Genomic DNA, 21,485 nt, shown 5'->3' with positions numbered 1-21,485 from the left:
TTTTTAGATGAATTATTTTCATTATTTTTTCAATTATTATATTTTTCGTATTAAATATTCTATTATTAATTTCATTATATCTTAAAATATATTTAATTAAGTTTAAAAAATAAAATAAAAATATACACTTAAGTTGACATCATTCTTTTATTATATAATTAATGTAATAGTTAAAATAAATTATCTAATAAAATTATTCAAATAATAATAAATAAAATAAATCTAATATTTATCTTTATCAAATTCGTGAAATATAATGTTAAAATAATAAATTAAATATTATGAATAGTATAAATATTTAAAAAGTGTAATATAAAAAATGTATGAAAATTAACAGTACAATTATTTAAATAATAAAACAGTTTTATTTAAAAAAGAATAATAAAATAATTTAATAAATACTTTAAAGATATAAGAGAACAAAATATAAAAAAATTAGAAATTAAATTTTAAAAAATATCAGTACAAGTAACATTTATAAAAATATTAGAATCTCCTAAAAAAGTTATTTACTAAATATTTAAACTAGCTTTTGATAATGTAAAAAAGTTAAAAATTAACTTAAATGTTTAAAAAATTAAATAAGCATTATATTCTAATAATCATGATGGACTCATTCACGTAGTAAAAAAAAAGTCTGTTTTAAAAGAATAATAAAAAGGCTTTTTTTATCACGCCTTAAGTTTTTAAGAAAAATAACATCCATTTTCTATCACCCTTCTGCCTTATAGTGAGAATCCTCCGCAAATTTAGACGCAAAGATTCAATTGTGAAAACTGTTTATAAAATATAAAGCAATTGCATCGGTTCCATTTCAAACAAGACTAATTAAACCTAAATCACCAGGTTAACCAAGAGACGTGATAATTCGCAAACTTCATTGTATTAACGCTTTGTACTAATAATCGTTGCTAAGTTAAAATACGAGCGCCACTTGCCCGTGCATAACATACATACATAGCAAAACAGCAACTGGGAAAAAGCACTAGGCACGAGCACCCACACGGAGGGAGAGTGAGAATGAGAAAGTGCGAACTCTGTCGGATTCAAAATGGAATTCCAAAATAACTATCAACTTTTCAGTTTTCTCAATATAAGCACAGTGACAATGGCATAACCTCTATTCTTGAATATAAAGCAAATTAGCCTCTAAAAAGTAAAAACCCAATCCGAATCAGATCTACACCTCAAATTTCAAAGGTGGGCACCAGCACTAACCAAAACACAGCCACCACCTGTAAGTGAACCCTAAATTTGAGAATTATAAGGAAAATGAATCATAAAAAAATATTCTCTGAATTGAACTTATATATGTTACAAATGCTATGGAAGGATTAAGCTACCTGCTAACTAACGCTGAGATGTGGGCCAGGCACAATGACAAAACCCAAGCATACAACACTCAAGAAGATTTATTCAATGTAATTCCACTAGGAAGGAACCTAATACGGCTACAACGTTTTAATTTGGTCAAAGCTTCCTGTGGCTTACCGAGCAAGAGATCCACATAAACTGCAGTAAGAGTGGCTTCTGGACTGTTAGGTAATAAGGACAATGCCTGCGCAACCAGTATATTGGATTTCTCAAATTCACCCTGCATCGCCGACATTACAGCAAAATTTGCATAAATTGTTGCTCGTGCCTCCTCTGGCTTGAGGAAAACAATACTCTGAGTGCCTTCAAGAGAAGAATTCTTAGCAGCTGTGGATCCTCCATTCACCTCTTCAAAATCGGCAGTCCTCTCCGGTTGCCATTTCTCACAGTCCTCTAGGCTGAAAGGCAAGTCAACATTGTTTCCCCCAGACAAATAGAATGACAAGTGCTCAGCTGCTTCCTTTGGTCTGTTCATCAAGCAGAGAGCCTCTGCTGCATAAACATGGCCTAGAAAGATGTAAATTCTGGAACATTCTGGAAGTTCTAAGAGAGATTTTGCAACTGATAGTGCCTTCACAGGATTGTCCAATTCCAGCTCCACATATGCTAAATTAGCAAGAACAGCTTGCTTAACCAATTGATTTTCTCTATTACGGACATTTTCATAACAGGAGAGGGAGTTCTGAACAAGTTCCTGACTATTTACTCCCTTTTGTTCTTTAGTGTCCCCATTTGCATTGACCTGACCTAACCCTACTGCTACTGAAAATGCCTTTGAATCAATGCCATGTGAGTTTTTAATATTTGAATTTTTTGAAGGCGACACTTCACTTCCATTGTTATCCTCCACAGACGAATTAGAGGGCAAACCAGACTTCAAACAATTTGCACTGTTGGAGTCCAGCAAGTGTAGAGCATTCAAGAGGCACTGCCGGGCAAGGGACATCGATAACTTTAGTCGCCCATCTTCACTTGGACAATCATCCCCTTCAGATGAGTCCACAAGTCCATTTCCTGAAATCTGATCTTCGACCACAAGTTGCCTCCATTTTCCTATCCCAACAACACAAACTCCTACCCCCAACTTCTCTGATGGGACCCGACTTGATTTGATTAGGCCCTTTTCTAAAGCCATCAAACAGCATTCAGAGAGTCGGAGCCACAAGAGAGGTTGTTTGTAAAAGACCAGACTTGCCTTCTGGAAACATCGAGCAGCAAGTATTGGCTTCCCACAAGCCAAGTACTGCACACCACAATTATAAATTATAAGGAGAGAATTATCCTGTGAGAAAGTGGCTAGCTTTAATGACTGGTCCTTCCGCAGTGATGAACAATTGGTTAATGCCTTTGAGAAGAATAATGAAGACGTCTGATATTTCCCAAGCTGATAATAAATGCACCCAAGATTGTTGTTGAAAATGCTTGAAAATGCCGTGTCTGTCCGATTATTTGATGCCATCAATAGCTTCACAGCTTTGCGGTGGTTACCACGAGCATATTCAAGCTGGGATTTCAAAAGAAGAGCCATTGATGAATCCCTTCCGCGTGCGATGTTCATGGCCAGCTTGACTTCTCGTTTTGCTAGCTTCAAGTTCCTAGTAAGAAGCAGAAACCTAACCTTGTACAGTTGCAATTTAAGCTTCAAATCAACAGTAGAAAACCTGTCAACCAAAGCCCTTGAAAGATCATTTGAAGATGGGCCCATTGGCCTCGCTAGATTTTGTCCACCCATATCCAAAATCATGGCTTCATAATCAAGTGTATCTTCAGACAAATCTCTGGATAGATGATTTTCAGATACATTTGCACTTGGCCCTAAGTCAGAACTAGATGCATCAGCAGCTGATACATTACTGGCAACAGGTACAGATTTTGTAATTAGATTTGCAGCTTGCTGCTGTGCTGTGTTCCCACTATCACCTTGACTCACGCTACTAACACCAAATGCTTTTTCCAGATAAGTCAACACATCCTAAACAAACAGATTCCAGCTCAGAATAGTGCACTTGTACACTTAGAGAAACGAAAAAACTGCTTACAGTGGAATTTTAAAGCCACTCGCTCAACAAATTATTCAAGATAAACAGATACTATAACTAGGAGGGTAAGAATTTATGCCAAGAAAGTTTAACATTGTATATTATCGGAGAAAACAATCAAAAGCAAGTAAACTATACACATTAAATTTTCAGTTTGACTGACAAAATATAGACACTGGGTTAGTGTTTTCAAAATGAAATTGGATCGTGTCAGTTTAGCTCCCAACACAACCTCCTTGTTGAGAGTAAACCCACATTTCCTGCATATGAACCCAATGACATGCCCAACCCCGGTTGCCTAAAGTGTTAGGGGTTTTATGTTATGGCTAATATCAATATCCTAATAAATAATGTTATGGCTAATTTATAATCTGTAAAGTCATTTTCTAGCTCTGATGTGTGATCATTATCTATTTAAGTACATGATTTGTGCACAATAAAGAAAACTTCCAGATAGCTAAAAATGAAGGATTGAAACAGATAAGTTGGACAAATCACCATTGAAAACATTCAGCTGGCATGCCCAACATTAGCTTGGGAAGAAAGATTTTTTTCCTATTTTATTCCTAATAGACCGCTAATGCCTCATCTAATCTCAGGAAATCAAATTTTATTATCAACAGACTGACAGAGAAATGAGAGGCTCATGGTTGAACTGGTCAAGGTAAGTATAAATTATGTATTAACATTGATATTTACATATTCATTGAACACATAACTAGCCACCACACACTAATAAGGAAATTAAAAAATAAAAATAACACAATTATGAGATATGAATATAATGGTAGAGAGCAATGCATTAAGCTACAAAACTTGCAATTGTTAAAAAGTAAACCAACTAATCACATTATCAATAGAACTTACAGCTGATTTTGATGCATCATGGCAAGCAAGGCTAGCATCAAGCAGCAGAAGGCAAATATGTAGAGCTGTTGTCTGCTTTAGAAAAGAGAACACAAAATAAAGGAGCAAAACAAAGCCATCAACATATCAGTGTAATTTTAAAAACAAAATAACATCAAATAATATATGACATACCTCATCTATGGGTTCAATATTTTGAAAGAGAGGTTCCAAAACTGACAATGTCTTTGCATAGTCATGAAGATGGAACCAAATGATTGCCTAAAGAGGTTGAAATAACAAAAGCTACATCAGCATATATAATTAAATCACATACATTCAAAGCAACAAGAGAGATATAAATGAAATTAATATAAGGAGCAAAATGAACATACAATATTTAGCATTGCCACAGAAGAGTCAAATTCATCTGTATACATGGTGCTGGTGCTGGTGCTGTTTGCACCTGAAAACTGGTGTGCCGAAGCATTACTTCCTTTGGACCCCAAAACTTTATTTCCAACATTGTTAACTGACTCTCCTTGTTCTTCCAAAACCAGAGCAAGCTCATCATTTTTTCTCTGAATCAACTCCAAGCAACAGAAGGGATAAGTAAAAAATACAAATAAATAGAGGATAAGGGCCTTAAGATGCAATTTAAACAGTCCAAAACAGAACAAAACAATTTTAAAAGTTAAAACCTTTTCAATGTAATCCCCACTTGACCACTTCATTAGGGGGCAAAATATGAGAGAAATGAGAACTTAAAGCCAACATACTGAAAGTTTAAACAAGACTTCCTAATTTCTGCACTGAATTTTATTTGATACTTGTTCAATGAGGAAAAGCTATCCAGCTCTTCTTCACCACTGTTTCCTAACTTGTAATATTACCATTGTGGTGATGTGTATGCAAAGTTTCCACTTTTAAGAATATCATAAATTTGAGACCCAAAAGAAGGATTTGGAAAACAAAATTGAGATCAACTATAGTATACCAGGTCCAACAGGTAATTAAATCTTATCTGCATCCTTATTCCAATGAAAGAAACTAAATATAGCCTTCTACTATCTTTAACACTCTTTCCATTGGCTCAAGCCACATGCCAACATAGCATTTCATTGACCCCAAAATACTTGCATGAACCACTATAAAGGCTCAGAAATTCAATTTAAAAGAGGCCACATAATGACCTAGGTCTAACTTCATTTTAATTTTGTCATCTTACTCTCAATTGGTGCCAATGGCATGCAGTTCCAGTTTCTTAATCCATAAAGGTAATACAAGTGAAAATGGTTTCCTTCAAGTACCATCTATGAAAAATAAAACCTACTGCCCATCACAAAACTGTCACTTTGCAGAAATCCAAAACAAGATGAAATTGAAAATAGCACACCTTGATGCCATTAATTACTTCAAGCAACTTCTTGGGATCTGAACAACCATCTCGGAAGAATTCCGCAATTGCAATATTATGAAGGACCTGAAATATTCAGATTTAAAACCATAAACACTAAGATCCAAGGGGGGACATAAAGATAATGCAACATTCAGTGGATTATATTAACTCGTCACTAAAACCATTGTCCTCACATGCTCATAACAGGCCTCCATGTGAATGGCAGAGAATTTTATCGTTCTAAAAACATAATTGTCATCTCAAATGCAATACACAAAATCACAAATTGAATGTTCAGAATTTTTAATTGTATATTTATACAAGATACTTGATATGTAGAGAGCAGAAACACCACACTCATGCTCTATAAAACACACACAGTGACGATAAAAGTCCATTTATTTCTTCAACATAAATCACTTTCACCCACAAAGGTCACTTCAACTATTTTAATTTATTCATATATAGCATACCTCAACAGTTATGAGAACACACAAGGAAAATAAATTCAGGATCAAAACATTTGAAATTCCATGAAAGGAAAAAAAACAGAGATAAACAATTCACTTGGAAAATATACTTGCACAATGCTGATAAAAAAAAATATTTGCACAATGAATGTGAGTTACATGGTGTGATTGTGAACCATTCAGTAAACCGTTACAGTGCAACAAGGTATTATCCAATGACTTGAATGGAAGTATGCGAGTGCAAGTTCGTGCAAGTATATATGTTAGTGTTGCATGTGTGACCGGTAACTATCTATCCCCTAAATCAGGTTAGCATCAAGAACAAAAATTAACAAAGCCACACATTAACTTAAATTTATTAGTGTTGCATGTGCCACCAGTAACTAACCCGCGAATCAAGCTAGCATCAAGAACCAAAATTAAAAACACGATCAACGAACCAAATCAAACATAGAAAGATTTCCTTATCCAGAATGAGCTGAAAATCCCTTTTGTCAGTCAAACTTTCCATGTTGGATCCACAGCAGCAGTTTCTTCTACAAGTCCAACAAATTTCTCCTTACGTCCAACATTCTTACTAGTTCCACACATCACACTGCGCCAATGCCTTCTCATAGACATCCACTGAAAGAAGCTCGTAACACAACTTAAACAGCTCATTCACTTTTTACCCGTGGAAATTCACACAAACCAGCTGAACAACCGATGCACATTCACATCTATAGCCACAGACGCTACCCTGCATCTGCAAGTGCTCACTAGCTACAGTTCCAGCAAGGTACCAAAATTGAAATTCATCTCATAAAATTAAAAACCGAACAAACAGATCAATCCCTCGAAGCATAGCAGTTAGTATAAAAATTAGCACAGAGCGAAACAGCAAGAAAAAAAAAACGCAAGAACGATCGTCAATCGGGAACTATAAGCATGGAGCAACAGATACAGAACTGAAACGACGTCGCTTAGATCAGTATCGACGGAAAATGGTGAAGCGAATTAAACTACCTTTGGATCGTCTTGCTTCTTCTGCAAGAGCTGGTTCAAGACCTCGACGCACTCGGCGAACTTGCCCGACTGGAAATGCAACGCGGCGTCTTTGGCGAGAGCGACGACGACGGTGAAAACGCCGTCCTCGGCATCTGTGGCGAAGGAGGCGTCGCGGTTGGTGGTGGACGACGGGGACGACGACGGTAAATCACGGGATTCCATGGCGAGATCGAGTGATCGAATTGCAAATCGTCTTGGGAGAGGGTTTTGGGGAAGAGAGAGAGGAAAGCCCTAAAGTTTGATGAGAGAGGAGATGCGAAGTGAAATGAATCTGAATTACATTTAAAATCTAAGTGAAGAGAGAGCTATGGCTAACAAATTTGAAGGGAGAAACCCTAGGATTTGCTTGCTTCGAAGGTATCTGGTTTTTCTGAGAGAGAGAGAGAGAGAGAGAGAGGAAAGAGTGCGAGGAGGAAATGAAAACCTATTCGCCGAATCGGGGGAGGTTCAGATAGAAAGAGAGTAGGAGGTTTTTTATCATTTTCTTTTTCAGTTAACTCATAAATCGGTTATATTAAAATGAGAGCATCATCATATCCGTTTTATTACTTTTTATATATATAAAAAAAATGATGTTATTACTAATGAATCACTTCAATAGTTCCCATGGTATTCAAAATAAAGCATTTTTTATGCCTTGTGTTTTCAAAGTTCATAAACAATATAAAAAAAGTGTTATATTATGCTTATGCAACACTGACGGGTGTGTTTAAGTTTTTTAGTATACTTGTGTAACATTTGTTTGCACAACTTTTCTTTTGGAAGTTTTTCCGATGGTATTTAAAGGTCTAGAATGAAAAGAATGAATACATAGTTTTACAAAATTGGTGGAATTGTGGGGCTTTACAAATTGTCGGTTAAGGTGTTGACGACAAAGGAGTTGCAAGTTGTAGGTGGTGGTGAAAAAGATTTTTTTTTATCAGCAAATATTAATTATTAGTTTGTTAGCAACAGAGATTAAATCTACGACATTTTCCTCCTTTCTTTTTTTCTTAACTACCCAATCAATCTTATATCTCTGGAGGCGAAGAAGACTATAGATGACATAATTGGCTACTGAGTTATTGAAGGTTGTAAGCTATAATAGGTTGAGAATCATGCAATTGAGTGATCAAGTAAAAAAAAATATTAAACATAGAAAATAACCAATAACAATTCTTTATTGAATAATAAAAAGAGTAATTACATGTGAATGTATTTAATTACATTAAATCTCGATGAGGAATGAAATTAGCTACTCATATCCATGGAGGAGGAAGGAAAATATGATAAAGTACAAGATGAAAAAAAATCTTTAAGCATAGGCATTGCCAGGAGTTTTTCTATGATTTTTCTTTCTTTTTAATTTGCAAGAGAATTCCCCATTCTGATTGGGAATCACCTTATATATCGATTGGTATTTTTTTCTAAATGAGATTTTAATTTTAGCAAGTGCACTTAAGCCACACTAAAGTGACACAAGCTTAAGCTTTAGCAAAAGCAAGTATTTTTCAGGATCACACTCAAGTTGTTTCCAAAATATGGATTGCTTAAGCAAAGTCAACAACTCACAATTCTCAACTCCAGGTCCCATTTAAGCAACTGCCCTAGATCAAGATCAAAATATGGATTGCTTAAGCAATTGTCCTAGATCAAGATCAAGCATAAAAGTAGCTAAATAAACTAAACTTTTATTGAAAACTTAATTAAAATGAACACAAACAAAGTTCTAAAATATAAGAATTATCACATAATTATCGCAAAACAATTATAGAAATATGTAATAATTATCAAAGACTCATTTTTACAAGCCAAAGTGGAGTTAACAAATATACTATTTCTTGCTCAAAATTTAAAATGTAAGCCTTATTTAGATCATTTGGGTCCAAGTAGGGTTATTCGTAAGCTATAACGAGTTGAGCAAAAATGTCAAATTAAATATGGGTTTCTAAATTAGGTTGAAACTAAATGAAAATCCGATTTTTGTGGACACTTTGTGGATAAAGAACACATCAAATCACTTTGAGTTTTTCACGGAAACTAAAAGGTAACAAATAAGATTAAACGATAAATAAAAAAATGTGTGAAAAGTGAAAAAAGTGAAAGAAAATATCGATAAAGACATGATTATTACTATTTCTTTTTTGGTATTTTATCCCTTGTGATTCACTTCTAGAAATTTAAAGTAGAACTAGTTTTTTTTTCTGTTTAAAAAAAATGAGCTAAAATAATTTAAAAATTTTATTTAAAAATCATTTTATTCATTCGATTTTATTATCAAATTTAAGTTAAAAAAAAATAAAAACTTTCTCCAACCAAAAGAGACTTTTTTTCTATGCGACCAAAACGGGACTTTAAAAGCGAGGAACCCACCAAAGTTCAAATTTAAGTTTAAGCGTTTAAATTAAATATAAATTAATACTCATAAATTTTGTTATATATGTATTTTCATCCATGAGGAACCCACCACTATGAGTCAAATTTAAACGTGATCCATGATATTGCCATACTAATTTACAATCACACGTACTAAGAATAAAGATACAATTGTATTCATTAAATTCACATTATTTTATTTTCCAACTTTTACATATTGAGAGTCTTTTTTTTTATGATTATTACAATTATAAAATTTCATTTCACCCTGCTGTATTGATGGCCAAAATCACTGCATTTAACATAGATCTTCAAAGATATCAATAATAAACAAAATGCACTCATTTTATAAATTATTAACGACAACGATGATAACTTTAAAACTCCTACTTTAAAAGTAATTTTATTCGTTAATTACATATTTATTTAATTCAATGTATTCATAATTAAAGAAATACAAACATCAAGCATTCATTTAAAAATATTGATTACATAGAAATATAAACTCTCAATTTTTTTTTAGAGTAGAAATATAAACTCTCCTTATGTTATTAAGCAATTAAAAATAGAAAAAAATATGTATCAATAGTATAATAAGTTTTATACAGTCTTTTAATATATTCCAGTATGTATGATGATAAATTTATTGATCTTGAGAATAATTATCTTAATAATTTAAACGGTGATATGGGATTTACAGCGAAACCGGGTTTTGGCGCGAAGAATTTGTTCTGGCTGCGTCTTTCCCCGGTGATGCTGATGAGGTAGTGCGAGTGAGTGAGGGATTTCCTTTCTTCGTTCAGAAAGCTTCTGCAAGAAAGACAATGTCAGAAGTGATCCAAGAAATCCGTAGTTAAATTTCTTCAGATGACAAGTTGAACAAATCCTCGGGCTATTCAGCACTCCTTCAATTTCAGCAACATTCTTGCGCCAACCCTTCTTCGCTTCAATCCCTCGCTCACTCCTCCCAATCGATAATCTCTTCCATCGTCTCCGACTTTTCTCACGACCACGATGAAGAAATGTGAGCATCGACTTCCAATTTCTCACCGTTTAATCGTTTTACTAACTTTTAACCTTTTTTCTTCTTCTGTATAATTATAATTTTCATTAATTTATTTAACTTTCTGTTAGAGTCGCACAAGCCTTGAAGTGTTTGGGCTTCATGCTTTATCATCCCTCCGTCGTTTCCGTCTTTGGAGGTATATTGTTTCGCTGTTATGTTATTCAACGTATCTATTTGTTTTTGGTGCGAAGCTGATTTTGATTTCGATTTTGATTTTCGCTTGGTTTTCCAGTGGATGATGCCAATTTGGTATTGGGCGCATTGCCCAAACTTATTACCACCACACAGTTAAAGGCTAGTGTGATATTATTTTTACTCTTGTTAAGTGTTTTCACTTGCTCTACAGAGTTTTTATGTGTGATATTTACATTAACTTTGTTAAATATTGCTGCAGTCTGCTTGAAATTTAGGGTTATGGTGCGTGTCTGTCCAATATTTAGGTGCATCGTTTCTTGTTATTCACTTCCCTTCTTTGTTACGGGCAATTGTTCACGCCCTAGACAATCCTATGGATTCTTTGTCCACAACATTTGAAGCTACCCAGGTACAGTTCCCTTTACTTAGCGTTTAGGTGCTATACGAGGTCAAATAAAATTGGACAAAACTTATATGCAGTTCCTTATATGTTTTTGGTGTTGTTCTTCAATTAGAATTAACATTAAACATCAATAATCGTTGTAATAAAAATTTGCATCAAAGGTTAGCATAGTTGCACAGGTCACCGAGATGAAACTTCGATTATGTTCGGAAGATAGCACTAAAAACACCTAAATAATTGCATTAAATTTTGTCAAATATAATTAAGAAAAAAGAAAAAGAACTCCATACTTCTAGTAATTTTTAAAATGGTTTAGACTTTAGAGATTAGTCAATTGCCCCCTTTAGTTTTTTTGAGTAGATTGTATTTGCTTACCAAGTTGATGGTTGTATTGGTCTGGATCTCCTTGCATATTTATTCTTGAAATTCATTTATAGGTGTGCAGTTTTCTTTTGATTCTCATATTTTAACCTTTTCATGACAGGCTGTAACGAGGCTTTCTGGTCAATTAAGGGAGCAAATGAAAAGGCTCATCCCATATATGGGCCCCTCCAATATACAGGAGATTTATCAGCCCAGATAAGAGGGAGAGGGATGCCTCAGAAAGGTGCCTGCTGAAAATCAGATCTACAGTCATTCCTCCTTCTTTGGATCTCTCTAAGGTACCGAAACCTTATGAAAAAAAATATATAAAGAGATGGCTCTGTACCCTACTGGCATGACATGTTTATATTACGGTTATTTCAGCTATTAAGACTATTATTGTTAATGTGCTTATGCAAATGATAACAAATTACAATATTTTGTTAAGGCAAGTTTGTAATTTAGTGGGTACTTGAAATCCCTGCTGCCTACATTTTTAACTAAATTTTTTTTTGGTGGTATTGCAAAATGGAAACAAAACAAATTGATATCATGTCATACTTGGTCTGTAAGGTTCACATAGTGGTTTGAAGTTTAAACTCGTGCTCTTTGGTCTCCTTGTCAATGTATTCTTTTTTTCAATAGGCTATTGTCAAAGATATGAAGATAAAATTGCTAAATGGGATGAAGGGTTTGCTAGACAATGGTATGAAGACTCAAGCTATTCGTGCATGGGGATGGTTTGCCAGAATGCTTGGATCCCATGCTTTAAGGAATATACATATGCTGAAAATTCCTGAACGTACATTTACAGATCTTGACCCTCAAGTTCAAATTGCTACACAGGTACTATATATGAGTTAGTGTTTTATCTCATCCAGGATGCACATGGATGTTATGCTTGGAATGTAAAGTTGTTCAATATTTAAAGTGACATTACACAGTAGCTTAAAGAAATTTGATTGACATTAAGAGACTAATGCAGAGAGAACTCACTATTTGTTAACATCAATTACTGCTCATGTGCCGTATATGTAGGTTGCTTGGGAAGGTCTTATTGATGCTCTTGTTCACTGCCCAATATTAGTTTCTGAAAAAAAATGCATCAGCAGAGGAGAGTTTATTGGAGAAACAACATTCATTAGGAAGGAAAAATTGTGATGATCAGACGAATGGATTTTCTAAAAGCATAAAGCTAATAATGACTCCACTGATCGGCATCATGTCCAGTAAATGTGATATATCAGTTCATTCATCCTGCTTCAACACTTGGCGTTATTTGCTACATAAGCTTGTTATCTCTATCAATGAAACATCGATGATAAAAACAGTTTTTGAGCCTTTACCTAAAGCAATATTTCAGAATGGACCTGATAGCAAGAACATCTGCTTATGGAACCTGGGCCTCGATCTGCTTAGTGATAGTATTTCACATAAGCGTGGGGATGTCCTTTACCAGTCAACTGGCCCAGTAAGCCACAGAGTCTCTGATAATGGACCTTCTCTATCTGGAAAATGCTCTTGGAAGCAACACCTAATCAGATGGATGCCTAGGAATATCAATCAATTGGACTTTTATCTTAGTATGATTTTCCATCTCATTCATCAAGCATCTAGGCCAACTGTCACTTATGATCGTAGAAATCATGTGTATGATACTGCCTTGAAGCTATTTATTTATATTCTGAAAGGAGTCAAACTGGACGTGGAAAGTCCATCTACCAATTATGATGGTATTATGTAGTGCTTGAACTCATTATTAACATTCATCAAGAAAGTATGCGAAGATTTATTCTTAGAAGTTGGTGAAAATTATGATGTTTATTGTACTTCCATGCAGTTTATAGATGCTATCACAAAGGAGTTAGGTCCTTCAATCTTGGGATCTCCTCTGTACAAGTTTTCTTTAGATCTAAAGTACATTGAGGACATGCAATCGGTTGATAATAACAAACTTCTAAAATTTCTGAGTCAGTTGTATTTCTTATATGGATGAGGTTTCTCTATTGGTTTATTTAATAGCACTGTACTTCCACATGATTGTTCAGTTAACAATGAAATCCCATCAATCGGACCATGTTTCATAAGGGATGTGTGAATATTTTAAATCTATATTTTATTCAAGTGATCCCCTGGAAAATCTCCTCACCAGTATTGGCTTCTTGTGCAGACATGTTCAACCAATTTACTTAAGCATATGGATATCATTAGCTCAGAGTCTGAACTACTGTGTATGTGATGCAAACTGCAAGTCACTACAGGAAGCCTTGTCTGACAGCACTGTATATTTTTTCCATATGCCATCTTTTAATTTACCCCATCATGGCACATTCTGAAGTTCCAAGAATGACCTTGTCAAATGATAGTGCCTCTTTGGATAAATATCCCGTATCACCAGAAAGAAAGGTGAAGTTTGAACTGGTTATTCAAACCTGGAAATCACTTTATGGATCTCTTAGTGCTTTGGGCTTTGGATGCTCATCAGCCACCAATTTCTCTGGGGATCTGTGCATGTTGTTAAGCAACTGCCTTGATGAAAATGGTGGCATGGTTGAGAGCGGCACTGATTTTGAGTCAACATGCAATGATGTGGATCATGGCGTTCTTCATTTATCTGGCAATTTCTTGATATGCATTCTAGAACAGATTCAGACTTTGGAATTAGTTACTGAGTTGCGCAGAAGTAAATCTGACCGTGATTTCAAAATATTTTGCTGCATAAAGAACTGCTTAAAATTTGTTGCCAAGTAAGTTTGAACATGTTTGTAACAATATGATGTGCCTTTCTAGTCGTTAAATAATTGTTCTGTTGCGCTTTCTCTGACACCGTGTGGTTATCTGTTTCATATCCTTGGTTGATATGAAAGTTGAATGGAAGAAAAAGTGCATCTTCAACATGAATCTACTTTTTTCATTTGCCTGATAACATCCTGTGTCGAGTTGGGGATGCAAAAAAGCAATGCCACTGCCATTTCGACATATTTTTCTTTTGTGCTTAATTTTATAAATTAGTGCCTATTCTCTTTCTAGGGTGAAGTTATTAGAATGTTGAGATTATGATCACAACTTAATCAAGTAATTGACTGCCTGATATGTGTTTTGCTGCTTTACAATATTGTTTTGATTGTAACACGACTTTTGGGTATTAACTAACCTACTCTAATAGCTGTTATGGGTATTTTGAGCATTTAGCCATATACAAAACCAAGGAATTATATCTAAGTTGCTGCTGATCATTTTCATGTGGCATTTCAGGTATATGAATTTTTTGAGGATAAAGATGGTTAGAGATCCACTGTCTGGTTTTGTTGGGACCTCAAGGTCAGTCAACATAAGTTGTCTGCTGCAATACATGCTTGGTTGTTCAATAAGTAACTCTGCTTGACTCTCACTTTTTCAAAAATCACAAGCTGTATTCTGCACTGGCATGCTTTATTAGTTGCCTTCACTGGAAGCAAGATATTCTTCATCTTCTAGAGGTTTGTTACTCCTATTCCTACTTATCAGTTCATTAAAGTAGTAGCTTCTAAGATTCATGTATACTTATATGCTGCAATGGGAAAGAAAAGGGATTACTTCACTACTCCTAATTACTCAATTATAGAGGGCTCAATTATGATTTTTGCCTTTTAATCTGAGAGAGGGAAAGGGAACTGTATAAAGTGGATGCATTCAAAAGAAATTAGTGACTGATGACTTTTATTATGCTTTTTTAAACCCATTTGACAATCAATGGGTTGTTGATTAGCAGTACCATGAGTAGATTCCTTTTACCTTTGTCTTTCATTGCATTCATTTATTGTTTGGGGCGAAGTGGATTTAATTTGCAGAGAACCTCCATTACTTGATATTTTTCGTTCTATTAAACCAGCCTGTAATCCTCCATGTACTTGACTGCAGAATGTTTCCTGTCCACTGCTTCAATGGCTATCAAATATGGGAATGCAGGATGAAAGAAAAACGACCAACTTCAACTTCTGTGGACTGAAATTCTAAGTTGCTCAAGAAGTCAACTGTCAATAAACATTGGTTCTGCTTTACCCAAACTTCATGAACCTCTGTTCAAAAAAACTCTTGATCACCCATACCCCTCCATTTCAGAACCAACCATCAACTTTTGGAATTGTACATTTGGTCAGCAAATTATTTTGGATTTTCCCTCGAGTCTGCTTTGTGTCTTGGACAAGCTATCCAGAAATGGAAGATTAAAACTCCAGAAGAGAAGCCTACCGTGTCTTCAAAAATGTCATTCTCATGAAGAAGCCAATGATGCTCTAGAGGGATGTAGGGACTCTCCAAAACATAACTGGACCTCTAAGAGGGTGGAACTAGTGTTGGATACACTAAAAGAAGCACCACCTCCTTTAAGTTTTAAAAAGAGGAGGTTAGAACTGACTGAGCATCTCAAGGGAGTTAGGCGAGCACAGCAAGGAAGGGAAAGGGATACTGGAGGACGTGGCCCAGGAATTAGAATTTACACAAGGGCGTGATGATTCTCAAGAAAGCCAGGAGGAGATAAGAAATCCTGAAGCTATATTGCAGATGTTAAGAAAAACTCTCTGACTGGCTTTGAATGCTGCTTATAGATGGCATTACACTCTTGAATGCCTGAATTATAATCGGGAGAAATCTATTTTAACTTGTCTTAACATAATTTTTAATCGTAAAAAATTAACTAATTATAAAAGTCTATAGCTAATGTGATTGCTTAATGCCCGTTGATATGCCTAGTGGCGATGTCCAGCGATAAGTTGCCATCATTTTCAAAGGTAGTCTTAAACGAATACATTGGAGGAGCAGTGTAAAAATTACCATACATAATTGATCTCTGGACTCTAGACTCATTCACATCCATCATTTTCAAAGGTAATCCAGTCTTAAACGAACATTTTGGAGCACAACACAAAAAAGAAAAAAAAATCACCAATCCATTTTCCGTCCACAATGTGGACTCAATCACATTCGCACTTTTCGTCCTCTTCTAGTATTCATGCCATGCTTCTACACTTATCAGTATAATAAGGCAATTTATCAATAATATCATTAAAGGAGGAATTAAATATATGGTATATATATTTATATTTTCAGAAATATAAATTTAATATTAATGGAATGAATTTAACCCCCTCTCTTCCTCTATCTTGTAGTAAAATTTATGTATGCCTCTCCCAGAAGAAAAAAACTAAAAAGTAGTAGGGGCACTTGAATATAAAAAAGCCACAGCAAAATTGTATTTTGACACCAATTATTACTTGGAGATTTATATTTTGTTTATTTTTTAAAAAGAGAAATAGCATTTTAAAACATTTATTCACTTGTTTCATTATTTCAAATATAATATAAAATTTCCTTAATGATGTGAAAAATGGTACTAGTATAATATTTTTTTTTACATAAATATCATTATTCAAACTCCAAAGCTATTGCTCAACCCCAAGAAATTAGGGCCAAAATGTCCACATCTTGATCCTAAGGCGTTGAGATTTTTTATTTTAGATTTGCTGACGCACGCGATAAGCTTCTTTTGTGAGAAGTGATTACTCCAAAAAAAGAAAGAAGAAAAAACACAATAACGTAACTGCCATTGGGTCAATTATCACGATATATGGTATTTAGAGAGAGTTTGGTTATTACCTACTGTTTTTATGCTATTAATAAACTGAACCTTGTTGCCAGCGAGAGTGGTAGTATATGCGTCTCAGAATAGGTTGATACATACACAACAAAATAACTACATTGTGTGCGGACGGTATAAAAAATTTGACAAAAAAAAATATTAAAATAACAATGGATTAGTGAATGAAAAATTTAAGTACTTTGCATCTAGTTAATTTCCCATTGCATCTGACATCCATTGGATCCTTAAAGTAGAAATATCCACAGATTGCTTGAACCTACTACTTTCATCAACAAGTCTCTGAATCTTATTCTCTCTGGTGAATGATCCGACATGCATGAATCATCTATTCCACTGATTGAGCTAAGAATTTATAAGAAAATTGAAAACCCATTTTAAATAATAAATCACCATAAAATAATCAAAAACGTGTGCCACCGTCCTAAAAAGACAATCCAATTTGGCCAAGTGGATGGACAATTTACATCTTCCCAAGATATTTCTTACTTATGTTCTGCAAAATCACGTTAGCTCCAGCTCACTCCGCTAAACCCCTGATAATACCCTTTTTTAATCCAAAATATGTACCTATCAATAGGCCATCCCATATCAGCAGCATTCGTGGCATACTCCAATTATAGGTAATGGGCCAATAAGAATTCATCACTTACAATTATTACTTCCAAAATTTCAACAAGCCAAGAAATTAACTAGTATTAAATTAAACCTAATAGCTTGACTACGACGACAAGTGTCAAAACTCAAAAGCTAATCCTAATACTAATTCGTATAATTAACCCGCACATTAACCACTAACATACCGGGCCAAGTAACGCGGTTGTGTATTTGAGCTCTAACGGGGCATCAAAACTAAAACACTTAATTTTTTTTGTTGTTGGAAATTTTAATTTCACCCACCTGAAATTGCACAGGTGTCCAACAATGAATGAGCTGAAGTCGATAAAAAGCTCCGTGAAACGACGTGTCGTAACACGTTTTCCACTTTTATTTTTAACAGTACTCAATATAAAGTGTGGATCCAACGTATGATGGATTGATGAGAATGATAAGGAAGAAGATGTTAACAATGGTTTCAATTTCAAATCTACGCCATAGTTCTTCTCTTCCTATAAATACCAAATCCCAATTTCTTTCTCCACGTCCACACACTTTTCTTTCAGGCACCCATCTAAGACTACCCGATAAGAAGCAACTCTCAATTTCTGGTACATATTTATTATCCATTCTCACTTATCTTTTCGATCCTTTATTTTTTTGCTAACGGCAATGGTTTCCTTCTGCATATTTTCGAATTCGCAGACATTTCTTTAATCGAGTGCTTCCGGTGGTATCATTCAAGGTATAAATTAAAATTAAAATCTAAATCCCTAAATTCCTCATTTTATTTCCGTTGAATTAATGAAAAATTGATTTGTGCAGAGGAGAGTAGAGGAAGATAAAGAGATGACGATAAAACCTGTTGTTCGTGTTTCGGAGGGGAAGCTGGTGGTGAAGGAGCGAACGATTCTGACCGGAATGCCGGAGAACGTGGTTGAAACATCGACAGTGGAAGGAATGTTTATCGGAGTAGATTTGGAGAAGGAAGACAGCAGACACGTGGTTTCGCTGGGAAAGTTGAAGGATGTCCGGTTCATGGCGTGCTTCCGGTTCAAGTTGTGGTGGATGGCCCAGAAAATGGGAGATCGAGGGAGAGACATTCCGCTGGAGACGCAATTTCTGTTGATGGAAACCAAAGATGGGTCCCACCTCGAGTCAGATAACGACAAAAACAAGAACCAGATCGTGTACACAGTTTTTCTTCCTCTGCTAGAAGGCTCATTCAGAGCGTGCCTCCAGGGTGACTCCGACGACCAGCTCCAGCTCTGTCTCGAGAGTGGCGACGCCGAAACCAAAACGTCGTCGTTCACCCACGCTCTCTTCGTCAGCGCCGGCATTGACCCCTTCGCCACCATTCACCACGCCTTCCGTGCAGTTAGGAACCACCTCAACACGTTCCGACTCCGCCACGAGAAGAAACTCCCTGGCATCGTCGACTGCTTCGGCTGGTGCACCTGGGATGCCTTCTACCAGGAAGTTACTCAGGAAGGAGTCGAGGCCGGAATCAAATCCCTCGCCGGCGGAGGCACGCCGCCGAAGTTCGTCATCATCGACGACGGATGGCAGTCCGTCGGCGGTGACGACGACAAACAAAACTCAAACTCGTTGCAGAGGCTGACGGGAATAAAAGAGAACGGCAAGTTCCAGAAGAAGGAGGAACCAGAATTGGGGATAAAGAACATGGTGGAGGTAGCGAAGAAGAAGCATTCAGTGAAGCAGGTGTACGTGTGGCACGCGATAACGGGCTACTGGGGCGGGGTTCGTCCAGGGGTGAAGGAAATGGAAGAGTACGGGTCCGTAATGAAGTACCCAAAGGTGTCGAGTGGAGTGACAGAGAACGAGCCGACGTGGAAAGTGGACCCGTTAGCGGTTCAAGGCTTGGGCCTAGTAAACCCGAAGAAGGTGTTCACGTTTTACGACCATTTACACAGTTATCTGGCGTCCGCTGGTGTGGACGGCGTTAAGGTGGACGTGCAGTGCATTCTAGAGACTCTCGGCGCGGGACTCGGCGGAAGGGTGGAGCTCACTAGAAATTACCATCAGGCCCTTGACGCTTCGATTTCTAGAAACTTCCCTGACAACGGTTGTATCGCCTGCATGAGCCACAACACGGACGCGCTCTACTGCTCCAAACAGACGGCGGTGGTGAGGGCTTCCGATGATTTCTACCCGCGTGATCCGGTGTCGCACACTATCCATATTGCGTCCGTGGCGTACAATAGCGTTTTCCTTGGGGAGATTATGTTGCCGGATTGGGATATGTTTCACTCCCTTCACCCTGTCGCGGAGTACCACGCTTCCGCTAGGGCCATAAGCGGCGGGCCCCTCTACGTGAGCGACGCGCCGGGGGAGCATGACTTTGATCTCCTCAGGAAACTGGTTTTGCCCGATGGGTCGGTGTTGCGGGCCCGGCTCCCGGGTAGGCCCACCAAGGACTGCTTATTCACCGACCCGGCCCGCGACGGGGTTAGTCTGCTGAAAATATGGAACATGAATAAGTTGGGTGGGGTGTTGGGGGTTTATAACTGTCAAGGTGCTGCGTGGAGTGCTACCGAAAGGAAGAATGCGTTTCACCATAGTACGGATTCTGGTGCTGCTGTCATCACAGGGTATGTGAGGGGTTGTGATGTTCACCTCATTGCGGATGCTGCTGCTGATGATGATTGGAACGGTGATTGCGCGCTCTACTCTCACTACTCCGGGCAGCTGATTGTTCTTCCGCACAATGTGGCACTTCCGGTGTCCCTTAAGGTGCTGGAGCACGAGGTGTATGCTGTTGCGCCTGTTAAGAAGGTTTTGGGTGGTGGTGCTGGCTGCAGCTTTGCGGCTCTTGGACTTGTGAACATGTTCAATGCTGGTGGTGCCGTTGAAGGGCTGGTTTACGAGCAGGGGTTGGTTCGTGTGGAGGTGAAGGGGTGTGGTAAGTTTGGGGCTTATTCCTCGGCTAAACCAACAAGGTGTATGCTGGGAAACAATGAGGTGGTGGATTTCGATTACGACGCTGATTCCGGCTTGCTCATCTTCAACATAGATCATTTGCCGCAAGAGGGACACAGGGTTCACTTAGTTGAGTTAGTTTATAGTCTATCTTCTTAATTATTTAGTTACCATATTGTTGAATCAGAGAGGGAGAGGATATTGGTATGGTGGTGTGGTGGTATTTCTTTCTTTTGCTGGATAGGATACAGTAGAGGGTTTTCAACAATTTCTACTTTGTAAGATTTCACGAGCCATCTTTGTTTTCGAATTTTGATAGAAATTGAATACATGTTTCTTACTCTAGTTATTTTTTAAGGTGTACTAAACTCTTTTTTGCTTAAAATTGGCTGATCCTTATATTCTTGCTACTACTATAGTGCTCATTTCAGAGTATTCGCTGGCGCAATCATGAATGGCTGCCTTGCCTCATACATTAACACAAATAATGATAATAATATTATTGATTCATGATATTGGGTTGCAATGATACAATGTGTTTAACATTACTCCAAAAGCAAATTTATATTCAAGTCCGTGTATTTTTTTGTTTTTCAAAGTTTTGGCGAGCCAGAATTCAATACACCTCTTCTCGAGATTGAATTTTGCTTTGCGTTCGCAGATTGTTTTTAAAATTTTACGCATATAATGATGTAGCAAAATTTTCTTACCACCACTTTATTACCAGCAATCTAGCAACATCGGATATAACAACACTAATCCCCATGCTAAAACTCCACTACCGACCACTTACAGTATGTAACATTTTCCAACAGG

General features: G+C 36.6%; 2 protein-coding genes and 1 long non-coding RNA gene across 7 annotated transcripts; 2 read left to right on the top strand and 1 right to left on the bottom strand.

Moving 5' to 3' along the window:
* Window positions 1-1,045: 1,045 nt before the first annotated feature.
* Window positions 1,046-7,654, bottom strand: LOC100812215 (CCR4-NOT transcription complex subunit 10). 4 transcript variants are annotated; one of them, XR_417618.4, is made up of 7 exons: window positions 7,134-7,654; window positions 5,656-5,742; window positions 4,655-4,840; window positions 4,455-4,541; window positions 4,281-4,355; window positions 1,344-3,346; window positions 1,046-1,235 (listed from the first exon to the last, which is right to left on the bottom strand). XR_417618.4 is itself a non-coding variant. In XM_006594181.4 (6 exons), the coding sequence occupies exons 1-6, from the start codon at window positions 7,335-7,337 to the stop codon at window positions 1,403-1,405; spliced, it is 2,583 nt and encodes an 860-aa protein (XP_006594244.1). In that variant the 5' UTR covers window positions 7,338-7,654; the 3' UTR covers window positions 1,046-1,402. The 4 variants fall into 4 exon arrangements, 2 of the variants coding, with proteins under 2 accessions (XP_006594244.1, XP_003542639.1); XR_005887860.1 differs by having other exon boundaries at window positions 4,281-4,352; XM_006594181.4 differs by having other exon boundaries at window positions 1,046-3,346.
* Window positions 7,655-10,282: 2,628 nt separating this feature from the next.
* On the top strand, window positions 10,283-16,146 carry LOC100801010 (uncharacterized). The gene is made up of 8 exons (XR_417617.4): window positions 10,283-10,554; window positions 10,665-10,732; window positions 10,829-11,140; window positions 11,619-11,796; window positions 12,143-12,343; window positions 12,536-14,244; window positions 14,753-14,976; window positions 15,398-16,146. It is a non-coding gene; the product is annotated as an uncharacterized lncRNA (long non-coding RNA).
* A 1,812-nt stretch (window positions 16,147-17,958) lies between these two features.
* On the top strand, window positions 17,959-21,014 carry LOC102665546 (probable galactinol--sucrose galactosyltransferase 6). 2 transcript variants are annotated; one of them, XM_006594179.4, is made up of 3 exons: window positions 17,959-18,340; window positions 18,419-18,474; window positions 18,555-21,014. In XM_006594179.4, exons 1-3 carry the CDS (start codon window positions 18,172-18,174, stop codon window positions 20,826-20,828), a joined length of 2,499 nt encoding a protein of 832 aa, XP_006594242.1. In that variant the 5' UTR covers window positions 17,959-18,171; the 3' UTR covers window positions 20,829-21,014. The 2 variants fall into 2 exon arrangements, with proteins under 2 accessions (XP_006594242.1, XP_006594243.1); XM_006594180.4 differs by having other exon boundaries at window positions 17,962-18,340; window positions 18,435-18,474.
* The last annotated feature ends 471 nt before the right edge of the window (window positions 21,015-21,485 follow it).

Source organism: Glycine max, chromosome 13, assembly GCF_000004515.6.
Source record: "Glycine max cultivar Williams 82 chromosome 13, Glycine_max_v4.0, whole genome shotgun sequence".
NCBI lineage: Eukaryota > Viridiplantae > Streptophyta > Magnoliopsida > Fabales > Fabaceae > Glycine > Glycine max.
Note: the sequence above shows the minus strand (reverse complement) of the source record. Positions and strands in the feature narration are given on the sequence as shown.

Bases quoted from the DNA above. Each gene is read 5' to 3' on its own strand.
- LOC100812215 (XM_006594181.4), bottom strand. From the start codon at position 7,337: ATGGAATCCCGTGATTTACCGTCGTCGTCCCCGTCGTCCACCACCAAC. The intron at 4,841-5,655 runs GTGTGCTATTTT...GAGTTGATTCAG, and splicing joins AAGTAATTAATGGCATCAAG to AGAAAAAATGATGAGCTTGC. The intron at 4,542-4,654 runs GTATGTTCATTT...CAACCTCTTTAG, and splicing joins CTGTGGCAATGCTAAATATT to GCAATCATTTGGTTCCATCT.
- LOC102665546 (XM_006594179.4), top strand. From the start codon at position 18,172: ATGAGAATGATAAGGAAGAAGATGTTAACAATGGTTTCAATTTCAAAT. The intron at 18,341-18,418 runs GTACATATTTAT...TTCCTTCTGCAT, and splicing joins GAAGCAACTCTCAATTTCTG to ATTTTCGAATTCGCAGACAT. The intron at 18,475-18,554 runs GTATAAATTAAA...TGATTTGTGCAG, and splicing joins TTCCGGTGGTATCATTCAAG to AGGAGAGTAGAGGAAGATAA.